Source organism: Cajanus cajan, chromosome 6 (assembly GCF_000230855.2).
Source record: "Cajanus cajan strain Asha chromosome 6, NIPB_CcT2T_4, whole genome shotgun sequence".
NCBI lineage: Eukaryota > Viridiplantae > Streptophyta > Magnoliopsida > Fabales > Fabaceae > Cajanus > Cajanus cajan.
Genome location: NC_138522.1, coordinates 60,473,142 through 60,485,721, shown reverse-complemented (window position 1 = coordinate 60,485,721; position 12,580 = coordinate 60,473,142). Strand labels below are relative to the sequence as shown.

General features: G+C 34.0%; 2 protein-coding genes across 3 annotated transcripts; one reads left to right on the top strand and one right to left on the bottom strand.

Annotated features, from left to right (window-relative positions):
• The first annotated feature begins 450 nt into the window (after window positions 1–450).
• Window positions 451–4,162, top strand: LOC109818200 (GRF1-interacting factor 1). 2 transcript variants are annotated; one of them, XM_020383621.3, is made up of 4 exons: window positions 451–738; window positions 1,518–1,594; window positions 3,231–3,315; window positions 3,532–4,162. In XM_020383621.3, exons 1-4 carry the CDS (start codon window positions 658–660, stop codon window positions 3,949–3,951), a joined length of 663 nt encoding a protein of 220 aa, XP_020239210.1. In that variant the 5' UTR covers window positions 451–657; the 3' UTR covers window positions 3,952–4,162. The 2 variants fall into 2 exon arrangements, with proteins under 2 accessions (XP_020239210.1, XP_020239209.3); XM_020383620.3 differs by lacking the exon at window positions 451–738 and adding an exon at window positions 1,080–1,247.
• Window positions 4,163–6,588: 2,426 nt separating this feature from the next.
• Window positions 6,589–8,646, bottom strand: LOC145958878 (uncharacterized). Its single transcript, XM_083076416.1, has 2 exons — window positions 7,727–8,646; window positions 6,589–7,648 (listed from the first exon to the last, which is right to left on the bottom strand). Exons 1-2 carry the CDS (start codon window positions 8,579–8,581, stop codon window positions 7,379–7,381), a joined length of 1,125 nt encoding a protein of 374 aa, XP_082932542.1. The 5' UTR covers window positions 8,582–8,646; the 3' UTR covers window positions 6,589–7,378.
• Window positions 8,647–12,580: the final 3,934 nt, after the last annotated feature.

The following is a 12,580-nucleotide window of genomic DNA, read 5'->3' as shown; positions in this document are numbered from 1 at the left end:
CGACATTAGACCGAAGTGGACAACACCCTCCGGACAATGTCATGTTTTATGTGTGACTGTGAGATACTCTCTCTTTTACGAGAAATTCTTTTATCAAATCAAATCAAATAGTATTACATCCCATCTAATAACTCTAATTTTCCACTTATCAAATATTTCTTTTATTTTTTTTATCTTAGTTTCATACAATAATTTTAAACTTATAAACCAAAAAATAAAAAATTAATTTAAAAGAAAATGAAAAAAGTAATGAAAATATAGTAATAATTATGGTGGAAGAGATGGTCAAATTTGTTCTCCTTGTCTATCACGTGACATAGAGAGTGACAGGAACACGCAGTTCAAGAGAAGAGACCGACCCCATTGTGAAGAAAGAGTCAAAACAAATAAAATAGTAATAACCCAACCCAACCCCAATGTCTTCTCTCTCTTTCACTTTCTATTCACGCTTTCTAATATCTTGTTCCGTGTGGTAGCATCATTGCAATAGCCAAGAGAAGGGAAAAGTGGGAACACACAGAAAGAGAGAGAGAGAGTGTGTGTTGTTTCTCTCTTGAGCTCATAGAGAGAGAGAGAGAGAGTGTGTACGTTACATATATTAGTAAGAATCTTAAGAGATAGGATAGGAGTATATAAAGAGATAGCATTGCGTGAGAGATGCAGCAGCACCTGATGCAGATGCAGCCCATGATGGCAGCTTACTATCCCAACAACGTCACCACTGATCACATTCAGCAGGTCCGTTTCTCTCTTTCTCTTCTTCTTCTTCCTCTTCTTCTTCTCCCTTTTGTTTTCTCTCACCATTGCTTCTCTTGTGGGTCTTCTCTTCCACCTTTAGCACCTCTTCCTTTTGCTAAATACCTCATCTTCTGCTTCTGCTTCTGCTTCTTCCTTGTCATCTTCTGCTGCCCCTTACGTATTTCTTCATACTGCTTTGCCTTTTTGCGTTTCTCTCCACATGTGCTGTCTCTCACCTTTTATGACACCTGCTTTTCTCACCGCTCAGATCACATTATCTTTCGAGATCGATCGCAACCCTTAGCTTCTCTCTATCAAACGTACCAACGCTTTAATGCACTTGCTTCCTTTACTAGCATCCCACTTTCAGACTTGGGATTAATTGCATGTGTTTTTCCTCTTATTCTTTCTCCTCTATTCATTTTTTGTTGCATCATGGGGAACATTTATTAAATCGGGAAATCTTTCGTTTGATTAATATGGTGCACTTCTACTTCCTTACCCAAATGGTAACGTAATTAAGACAAATTAAGTTTCAGATCAAAGTAGAATAAAATTCACATACCTTATCTATTACTATATCTTATCTAATCAACTTGAACTAATCTCTTGCTTGTTTTCTAACTTTCTAAAATCTACATGCATCATATAGTATTTTTTAAGGAAAGACGTTTTGTTGCTCCCCCTTCCATTACTTAATATTTTCGCAGCATTTAATTATATGACATTATGATGGTGTTGATCCTTTGATTACCTTTTTACCCCTTTTTTACAAGCAGTACCTGGATGAGAACAAGTCCTTGATTCTGAAGATTGTTGAAAGCCAGAATTCTGGCAAGCTGAGCGAGTGTGCCGAGTAAGTATTAGACTAATTAGTGTTTCTCATTTCTTAATTTTTTCTCGACCATAATGTCTCCATCTGCGGGCCTAGTTGGCAGGGTTATTTATACTTCCACATTGATAAATAGGTTCAATTCAATCAACGATAAAATAACCTTAACAACTAGATTGGGTGCTGCACCACCAGGGAATTTTTCCCAACCCACTACCATATGTAACTACAACGGTAGGTAAAAATCAATCTTGTCAGCTAATTAACGGATGGAATTTGAAATAGTGTGACAGAAGAATATGGCTGATTCTGCGTCACAATAAAACTTACCATGGAATTGACTTGGTACGTACGGCCTCTGTTGCATTTCCAGGCCCATTATGTGGCTCCTATGAGGATAACATTAGGAATGTTGAAAGTAATTTTTAAAATACTTCATTATGAAGCATTTTACCCCCGGAATCTCTATAAAATTTGATATCATCTAGTATTATTTGGGTGAATGTATTGATATTCATTCATTAAAACAAAATGCTACGTACATGACAGTTATTAGAAATTTCTATTTTCAAATATATATTTGAATTGAAAATAAATCTGCTGCCATTTATGGTTTTCTTGCAGAGTTTGGTTACAGATGCTACATACAAAATTATAATTTTATTTTTTTTTACAGTTTTCTATAAACTAATTTGTGATGTTCATGACATCTAATCCTTTCTGAATTGAAGCTCAAGGTTATCTTGTTTGATTATGACCTGACATCTTTCATATAACTTTTTCAGTTCTCACATTAAATATCAAAGAGAACAATCCTTTCCAAACACTCACCCTTCTCCGGTTCACTGGTTTTCTCACATTGCTACCGACAGCACAGAAAAACTATTTTGCAACTCATTCTTTTGATTCAAATGTGAATTCTATGCTTCAGAAGATTCCTTTTCTGGCAACTGGACAGTCCCCAGTTGTTTACGTTGTTGTGATGTTTGAAGTGAAAAAAAAAAGAGGAGAAATCATTGAAAATACTTTACTTTAAATGGTTTATTGAAATTTTGGTTTTGGATATAGAGCCGAATGATGTCAATATGTGTAGCTGGCCTCATTTAATGAAATAAAGTTGGTTGTTGTATGCAGTTGGAAGTAATAAAGTAATGTGTGGGTTTACTATTCATCTAGGAAGGTTTCTTGTGGAAATCATAGTTCCAAAGGCTTGGATATACATAGGGAGACATAAATACTCCCAAACATCTTGTATGCTAGTGGGTCTAATTGTTAAATATGTAACATACAACCTTTCACTTGTTTTCTGTTTTCACCTAACTACAGAAGTTCTTTAATTGTTATTCCATGAGATAATATGTAAGCTTCTATGACCAAGTGCTTTAAAGTTTGAAAGTTAAATTTCAATGTAAGATAGAACATGTGTAGTTGTGCATTTTTTTATCCTCGAAGCATAGGTCATGTTAGATCTAATATAAAATCACCCGGGACTTCACCCAGTAACTCAAGCTATTGAAATTGAAAACGGTACTTTTTATAATAAGGAAAACTTACCTTACAGAACTATATGGTACCAAAGACTAAGACTCTCTTAATCCCATATCAGCTAATTAACCTTTGGAGTTGATGTTAGACCAAGTTCATTCTCAAAAATTTTCAGGAACCAAGCAAGGCTACAGAGAAATCTCATGTACTTAGCCGCAATTGCCGATTCTCAACCCCAACCACCCACCATGCCTGGTCAGGTACATGTATATTTCACTAACAGTCTTTTAAAATATAAGTTAAAAATAATTTTGAGAATTTTTCTACCGAAAATAAAAAGTATTTTACAGTAGAGAATCTCTTAAAAACAAATATTTATAAGTTTCTATCTAAATTGTAAGTATTGCAATGATCTTTATCAATTTCTAACCCTTCCTAACCAATTTCACTACTAATGTATGGATCTGATGGTGCAGTACCCTCCCAGTGGGATGATGCAGCAAGGAGCACACTACATGCAGGCTCAACAAGCGCAGCAGATGACACCGCAGCAGCTGATGGCAGCGCGGTCCTCCCTCTTGTACGCGCAGCAGCCATACTCGGCCCTTCAGCAGCAGCAAGGCATGCACAGCCACCTCGGCACAAGTTCAGGACTTCACATGATGCAAAGTGAAGGCAACAATGTGAATGTGGGGTCAGGCAGTTCATCAATAGGTGGTTCTGGAGGGTTTCCTGACTTTATCCGCGGCTCCACAGGGGAGGGTTTGCACAGTGCTGGAAGGGGCATGATTGGAAGTAGCAAGCAGGATATTGGTGGTTCAGGTGACGGCAGAGGGGGAAGCTCTGGTGAAGGCGGTGAAACCCTTTACCTCAAATCCGCTGATGATGGAAACTAGTAGCACCTAAATGGCTAAAATCACTGCTAGCTTTTGTTAGTTCATTAGTTAGGAGAACTAGGCAATGATATCAAGGGTAAGTAGCTAGGTGAAAAACATGCTGCTGCTTATATAATGTTTTGTTTATGATCTTGTGCTTGAGGCAAACCCTTGCCTTGATGTTTCTACAGTTCTAATAACATAGCACATCATCTAGTTCGTTTTTGCTAAATTAATTTGTGGTCCCATAATATGCTGGTTCCTTCACAAGTTCCAAAGCGTTGGTTTCATATCACATATTAGATTCGGTTATACAATTATATTATACCACAATTAACCTCCAGGCAAGCTTGTCTTTAATTAAACTGTTCTTGTATTAATCGGCATGGATATGATCGTGTTGTTTAATTTGAGTTAAATTTAAAAGATTCTTTGAGGAGCATAAAGTAGGTTATCAATTTTGCTTAATTATACTATTTCTTTGGACGAAGAAATTGAGCAGTTAGTTGAATTTGTGTATGGATTGTTCTTCCCAACCGTAGTTGTGTTACTCATAGTTTTAAAAATCGGACCGGTCATCGAACCGGTTAAGGTATTGGGTCAGTGGATCAAAGGTTGAACCGGTGGGTCACTGGTTGAACCGCATGACTCGATTTTTATTTATTTTTATTAAAAAATATTCATATTAAATATATTTATACTTATAAATTTTAATAAATTCATATCTTATTTTAAATTTAAATTTTTCTATCTTATTTAAAATTATTTTTATTTTTATTTTATAAAAAATACATAAAAAAATTACATGTTAAACGGTATATTAATACAAATTAAAAATATAAATAATATATACATATATAATATGCTTGCAATTAATATCACAAAATAATATATATAATATTACATAGATATTGAATTATTAAATATATAATTTAAAATTAATAATATACTATAAAAGTTATTTAAGTTGTATATATTGCAAACAAATATATTAGAACAAGTAATCATTGTTATATTTAATAAGACTCCTTATTTTTTTATTTATGTATTTTTAGCGTGTTTGATTTGATGTTTTGATTATTGTGTTTTTAGACAAAAAGGTTTAAAATACTTTAATCAATTCAGTACGTGGAAATTTTCAATAGAACATAAAAATTTAACAAGTTTTATATAAAACAAGGCTAAAAACTTAATTTGGTCCTTTATAATAACTTTTTGTTTCAATTTAGTCCTATTTTAATTTTTGGTTTCAATTTGGTCTCAAACTAATTAATTAGTTTTAATTTAGTCCCTAATAAATTAATTGGTTTCAATGTGGTCCTTCCGTCAAAATTTCTTTAACGTCGTTAAATATTGAGGACGTGGACGCCAGTTGGTGCTGATGTGGATTGATAATAGGCAGGCGGATGCCAACGTGGATTGGGACGTGGATGCGTTTGTATTTTGCTTCTTGTTTATGTTTTTGTGGATGGGTAGGTGTTCATTATTCTCATTTAAGGTTTCTTTGTCCACCCCCAGTTCTTCTTCTTTTGTTATTGTTCTTCTTCTTGTTGTTGTTCTTGTTCTTTTTCTTCTTGTTGATAAATTAGTTTTTGTTGTCCCCATGTTGTCATTTGTAGGATTTGAAGTTAGGGTTTACTGTTGAAGAATGCAAACGTCCCGGATGTCTGCGAATTCACGCCCAATGAACTCCACGAATTCAAGTGGGTTTGAAAGTCATAGTAGTAGGTATTTTGTTCCCTATTGCCATTGCGGAGAGGTTGCTGTGTTGCGAACAACAATGACATCTGCCAATGCTGGTAAAAGATTCTGGGGTTGTCCAAATTACAAGGTATGTAATGTAAATTAATTAAATTAATTTAGCCCTAATTGCTGATTTTGTGGTTTTGTTTATTTGGTTTTAAAAATTTGTAGTTTGGTGATGCTGAACAACAAGGATGCAACTTTTTCAAGTGGTCTTTTGAGGAATATGTCGATGAAAGGGATTTGTTGGTAGCTAGGCAGAAGAGAAAGATGAACAATCTTCAGAGTTCTTTGAAGTCAATAAGATGGTGGATAAAGTTGTTGATAATTGTTGTAATTTTTTTGTTGTTGTTGAATTTGGTTTTAATGTATGTAATTTGTAACAACTTGGTTCAATTTGGAAGGGTGTTTTATTTGAAGTAGGGAAATATGGTGTTTTGTATTTAAAGACACCTTTTGGGATATTGTTGATGGTTATTTTTGTAATGTTGGTTTAATTGCGATGGAATTATCAAGAGTTAGTAATGATGGTATTGTAGCATTGCCTGAAGTTTAAATTTAATGGTTTGTTTTTAAGATTAAAACCATCAGTGCAGCAAGTATGAATGTCAAAGCATACCAAAATTCATAAACATACATATATTAAGGTCAAAGTTTTTAAAGACTTTAATACATATGGTATGAAATTTGAAGGAGTTAAATATATATGCTTAGAAAGTTGAAAGACTAAACAAGAGAAAATGATAACATAAATTGCTTGTGGTGAAGCAATATGATTCAGAGAAATTACTGGGGAGGAAAATCATCTGGATAACGCTGAAGGTGCCAATTATACATCCTATCAACCATATAATTATAGTGTTGTTGACGTTCATCCATCTCTTGTATTCGATGATCCATAGATTGAATGGCAGATAGAATATCAGCATTGTCTACTTGTACATGCAGTTGTCTTGTGAAATGTTGGTCCTCTGTCTCCTCTTGGTCTGCTTCAAGTGCTACGTCCTGAAGAACAGGTTGTTGTTGGGGTACATCAGTCAATGACTGCAAGGGGAAACACTAGGTGGTTTCATCCTATACTGTATAGTGTCGGTTTGACAGTAAGTGGTTCACTCCTGTCTGGCTAACAATGAAATAAAACCTGTCATCATTGTCCTTAGTAATACAGTACATTGCATAACAAGTATTAAAATTAATCCTTCTAGGAGGTACGATATCCTTATAACAGAGGGAATCACGGGCGTGATTGTGAATCACGGCCGTGATTCTCACGGGTCTGGCGGGTTGAAGTTAACATGTTTTTATTGACTTATAACAGAGGGAATCACGACCGTGATTGTGAATCACGGCCGTGATTCTCACGGGTCTGGCAGGTTGAAGTTAACATGTTTTTATTGACTTATAACAGAGGGAATCACGGCCGTGATTGTGAATCACGGCCGTGATTGTGAATCACGGCCGTGATTGTGAATCACGGCCGTGATTCTCACGGGTCTGGTGGAAGAACATTAGGGCACCATGTCTTGGTCCAGAGTTGCTGACCATTTAATGGATATATCATTGATTGATATACAGCTTCATATGTTGCCCTCTTGTAATGACCGAGTTAAATGCCTCACTCATGTTGTTAACCAAAACATCACATTTAGGATTTGGCTTGAACCTTGACTTGCTCCAATACCTGAAACCAATAACATATAAACAATTATTTGAATAAAGGCATAAAGTACAAGTTATGAAACAAAGCATACCTAGGGGGAATTTGAATTAAATGTTTGAATGCTTCAACATCCACTTTTTTAATCTCATGCATTTCTCTTTCCCATGCTACAGGATATGTGGCTGTAGCTGCCTTCCACATCAAATCCTTTAATTTTTTCCCAGGAAACTTCTTCCTAAAATTATTGTAAAGGTGTCTAACACAAAACCTTTGATCTACACCGGGCAACAATTCATTGATTGCTGGCAGCAACCCCTGCAAAATGAATATTACACACACAATCAATCAATATAGTCATTATGAACTATAAATTTTTAAAATTTTCAATTTTACCTTTTGTTGATCAGAAATGAAAGTGTAATTGACACAAGCTGAAAATCCTCCAAGATCAGAAATTAGGAGGCGTAAAAACCACTCCCACGACTCTTTAGTCTCGCCTTCAACAACTGCAAAACATATTGGCAGCATTTGCTCATTTGGATCTCTTCCAACTGCTGCCAATATTTGGCCACCATAATAACCCTTTAGAAAACATCCATCTAACCCTATTATGGGTCTACACTTTAAGAAACTTTCTTTGCAACCTTGAAAACAGATATACATTCTTTGAAAGGTTGGAAGTACTCTACTAGACCCTTCAACATTATTCTCACAATCTTCATTGCCATCAACCTTCACCTTCACTGTTGAACCTGGATTAGATCTGATTAGCTCATGACTGTAGTCATAAATCCTCTTGAATTGTTCTTTGAAAGACCCTTCAACGTAACTCTTTGAAACCTTCCTAGCCCTACATGCCATGGCCTTAGAGATGTTAGCATTCCATTTTCTCTGCACTCTTTCTCTGATATCATTCAATTTTAGTTTTGGATTCTCCTTCATAGTTGTTTTAAGTTTGTCACTTAACCACTTAGTACTCAACAAAGTCATCTTGTGCTCCCTACTACATGTATGTATATCAACAATCTTTCTTAGTTGCCAACTTTCTTCATAAGGTACTTTGGCACAATATGCTACCCATGGACATCCTTGTTTGCATATCACCTTTATCCTTCTTTTATCATTTTTTTTATATTTTAAATTTCTCCCCGAATGAACAGCATATGTTGTAATTGCCTCTTTAAACTTTTCTCTACTCACAAAATACAAGCCCAGTTCCCACTTATAATCTTCCATATTTCTAGGCATATTAAAACATGGATACTTACTTGAACCAATAGTATATTCTTCATCACTACTGTCATCCGGGCCACTTACTAATTCTTCCGATTCATATTCTTCTTTAGAAATACCCCTACCCATGGAATGGGTTTTTTTTCCTACTCCACAGTTGTCAGGTTTGAACAAGTCATCATCTGAATCATCATTACCAAACCCATCAATATCGTCATCTGTAGGGTCTATAGTAGCCTCAACAGTCTTCTTAGGCCTACCTCTCTTCTTACTGCTACAACTAGGTTGTTCATGTACTGGTTCTGGGACAGGTATTTCAAATTCATTCAATATATCTAAGTCACCACTATTACTAGCCTGTCTTACTTCTAAAGGTCCTTCAAACCTATCAACTGAAGAATTCTCTCCACCTTTAACAAGTACCTCAAATAATTCAATATCTGAAAGCTCTTCTTCATCAGTATCACCCAAATGTACTGAAGGATAACTATCTTCAGTTTGTTTGTCAGAAACAACAGTCTCATGCAAACTCTCAACCCTACCTCCATACTCATCAACAACACCACCATTTGGCACACTCTCATCAGCAAAACCACCCCCTACCTCGGTCTCATGATCAACAAAAGACCCAAGCCCATTGTCATCAGCCACAGGCCCATCATTTCTTACATCAACAACTAATGGTAAACTTTGTATAATTTCAGCTTGAGATGTTGGATGTTCAACATATAATCTAACATTTCCAAACTTTCTTGCTATCCTTATCATTTCCATGGCCCCATTATCATCAGACAACAATTTAAGCCCATTCTCAAAATCTGGCTCACCCACAAAATACCACATCTTATCCTCTATAATATATCCCATTTCCTTTAAAATACCCAATATTTCAAAGTAAGACCATTTATCAGGGTCACAGGACCATGTCAAATCATCACCCACATAATCTAACTTCCCTTTATTTACAAACTTCCCCCCATGATGGACAACTACTTCAAAATATGAATCCATATCAGGCAACTCCTATAAAAATTCACAAAACACACATTTTAATATTAACCTATTGTAGTAATACATTTTTTTCCAAATATATCAATTTATTTATTTAAAAATTAACACAAACATATTTAATTAATAGAAACAATGAAATATTCAAAACAAATTCATAACATAAATATGCATACATAACAACCAACACTTTTGTAGCCCAACATAGTCAAAAAAGGAACATTATTGGGCCAACATATGCAAATAAATTAGGGTTTGATGTGTCACTGGCCCAACATATGCATTTTTACGGGTCAACAATGTACAACTCAGTGAGGCCAATATATGCACAACACACAACAAGATTTTTTCATACAGGAACCAAAATAAACCACAAATTGCCACCAACACATTCTTTGGGACCACACCAAAACCAACGAACCCAGTGTTTGGGACCACACCAAAACCAAAATCTCCCCAATAAACATCAAAACGCAACTCATAACCCAGTCCCACTCTTACCCGTAGCCCTAAAGTGAACCCAACAAGACCCTTTAATAAAAAAAAACCATAAACAAAGGACTTACCCGATTAGAACAACACAAAAACGTCGCTTCTTCTTCTTCAATGCATGCGCCTTCTTCTTCTTCTTCAAAACCTTAAGAAAAACTTTATCTCCAAACAAACCAATGAATCAGACTTCTCTCGTTTTCTCTTCTCTCTCGCGCGATTTTGGCACAAAAGATACTCTTTCCACGTTGGAAATCCACGTCAGCATTAATTACAATTATCACATTTTAATTTTTTGCCACGTGGAAAAAATCCAAACGCCGTTAAACAAATTTTGACGGAAGGACCACATTGAAACCAATTAATTTATTAGGGACTAAATTGAAACCAATTAATTAGTTTGGGACCAAATTGAAACCAAAAATTAAAATGGGACAAAATTGAAACAAAAAATTATTATAAGGGACCAAATTAGATTTTTAGCCATAAAACAATGTAGTTAATGTGAATAAATTTGCTTAATTTTAAAAATAAAGAGTAAATTGATAAAAATTAAAACCTAAAATAATTTGCGTATTGCTTTGGTTAAATTTAATAGAGTGCAAGTCATTTGAATGTTATGCTATCATTTAGTTAATAGAGTACAAGTCATTTGAATGTTATGCTATCATTTTGTATTGTGTTTGCGCGAGGAAATAACACTGAGCTAAATTAATTTATTTAACTTTTATTACTGAGTGCGCGGATAATGATATCCAATTCAAGTGCCGAATATGTATTTATCTTAAATATTCACAAGAACAGCATTGACCCTCAGTGGTAATCTTACCTAATTTAAATACATTTTTTTATAAAGATATATGTAGTCTTAATTTTTTTTTCCCGATTTCATATGCTATATTTTTTTTTTTTGGGACAGTGCATATGCATTTATGCATGCCCTTTTCTATTGTTTTTAAATTATAAATCTTGTTTGCTAGATATGTGAAAATATATCACTATTTGGGACAATGCAAGTATATCTTGTTTGCACAACTTACATTCACTGGGTGAAGGGGCTTGAATCTTAATCATTTACTATAATTTTGCTTATTAATTGTTTTATATATTTTTCAAATCTATTTTCCTGTTTTTGTACAATGATCTATTTACCTATTGAAAGCCATCATTTTCTTTATTTTCCGCACTAATTGCATATAAAAATCAACTTCATTAGTCTAGGTGGATTCAAACATATTCATTGCTGTACTCAAATTATTTTCTGTAAAGGTAAGAATAAAATTTATTGGTTTGACACCCATCACCTACTTTGGTAGGAAATGGAATTGAATACTCATAATTCACTCGTGGTTTTGCATTTACCTTTTTTTACGTCAACCATAATTCTCTTTCATTCTCAAAAGTATTATACGAGGTTCCTCTTATAAACTTCTTTTTTAAAAATTAGCATACAAAAATGCCTTACACTGTTACACACATCTTATGTTCCACACTTTATCTTCTTCGAAAGAACATCACTACTCTCAAGAAACTATGCAAAATCCCAACGTTACCAAATAAAACTTAATTAACAAATAAGTGCTTCAATTTCTCATTATCTCGTCTATCCATGTTTTGGGTGTTGCTAAATGCTTCCTGTGAGAAAGATATGTTACCTCCTGAATTAAACTATTGATGAGAAAGTTTAAGATAAATTTTCTGGCTTATGGATTCAACTCAGTTTCGCTTCCAGCGTAGGTTTTAATTGAATTGGTGTGTTAGATATATGTGGAAATCAAATTAGCCGTTAACTTTTTTTGTCCCTACAAAACCATACTTTATGTGGGAGATAATCATGCTCAAGAAAGGCTGTGAATTTTTTATATCACTGTTTTTTTTAATGGACATGGTACAAGATTATAATACTATTGGTTAAACTTAAAATAATATTTATTTTTCCTAGTTGTCACCGTTCAATTAACGAGACAGACAGACATATAAATCAAAATAGAGAGAGAGAAGAATAGCTTTTGTAATCTAGATATAAGAACGGGCTTTTTCACCAAATTAGTATATAATTTTCTTTTCAAATTATGTAATTTATAAAATTTTATAGTGTTGGTGTATCTGGTACTTATGATAAGAAACTGTATCTCGCAGTAACTATATATTTTTAAAGTTAAAAATGAAAAAAATGGTAGACATATATATCTAAACCACCACTTGCAATATTTTTATTTAACTTGGGGTATGCATGGTTATCTGTGACCATGAGTACCCAATTCAATTTTAAAAACAAAATGGGTCGAGTTTGGTTCACGGATTCAATCCACTTGTGTTTATGTTAATATGATTGAATTAAGTATGGACTTTAACAATTTTATACTGCTCAACGTGAATTGATTAAAAAGAATTTTAAAAACATCAATATAATATATTTAGTCGTCATAAAAATGAAAAACATTTGATCTGATCTAATAAATGTACTTCATAAAATAATTTTAATTTTTGAACATATTATAAATTTCCTTTAAATTT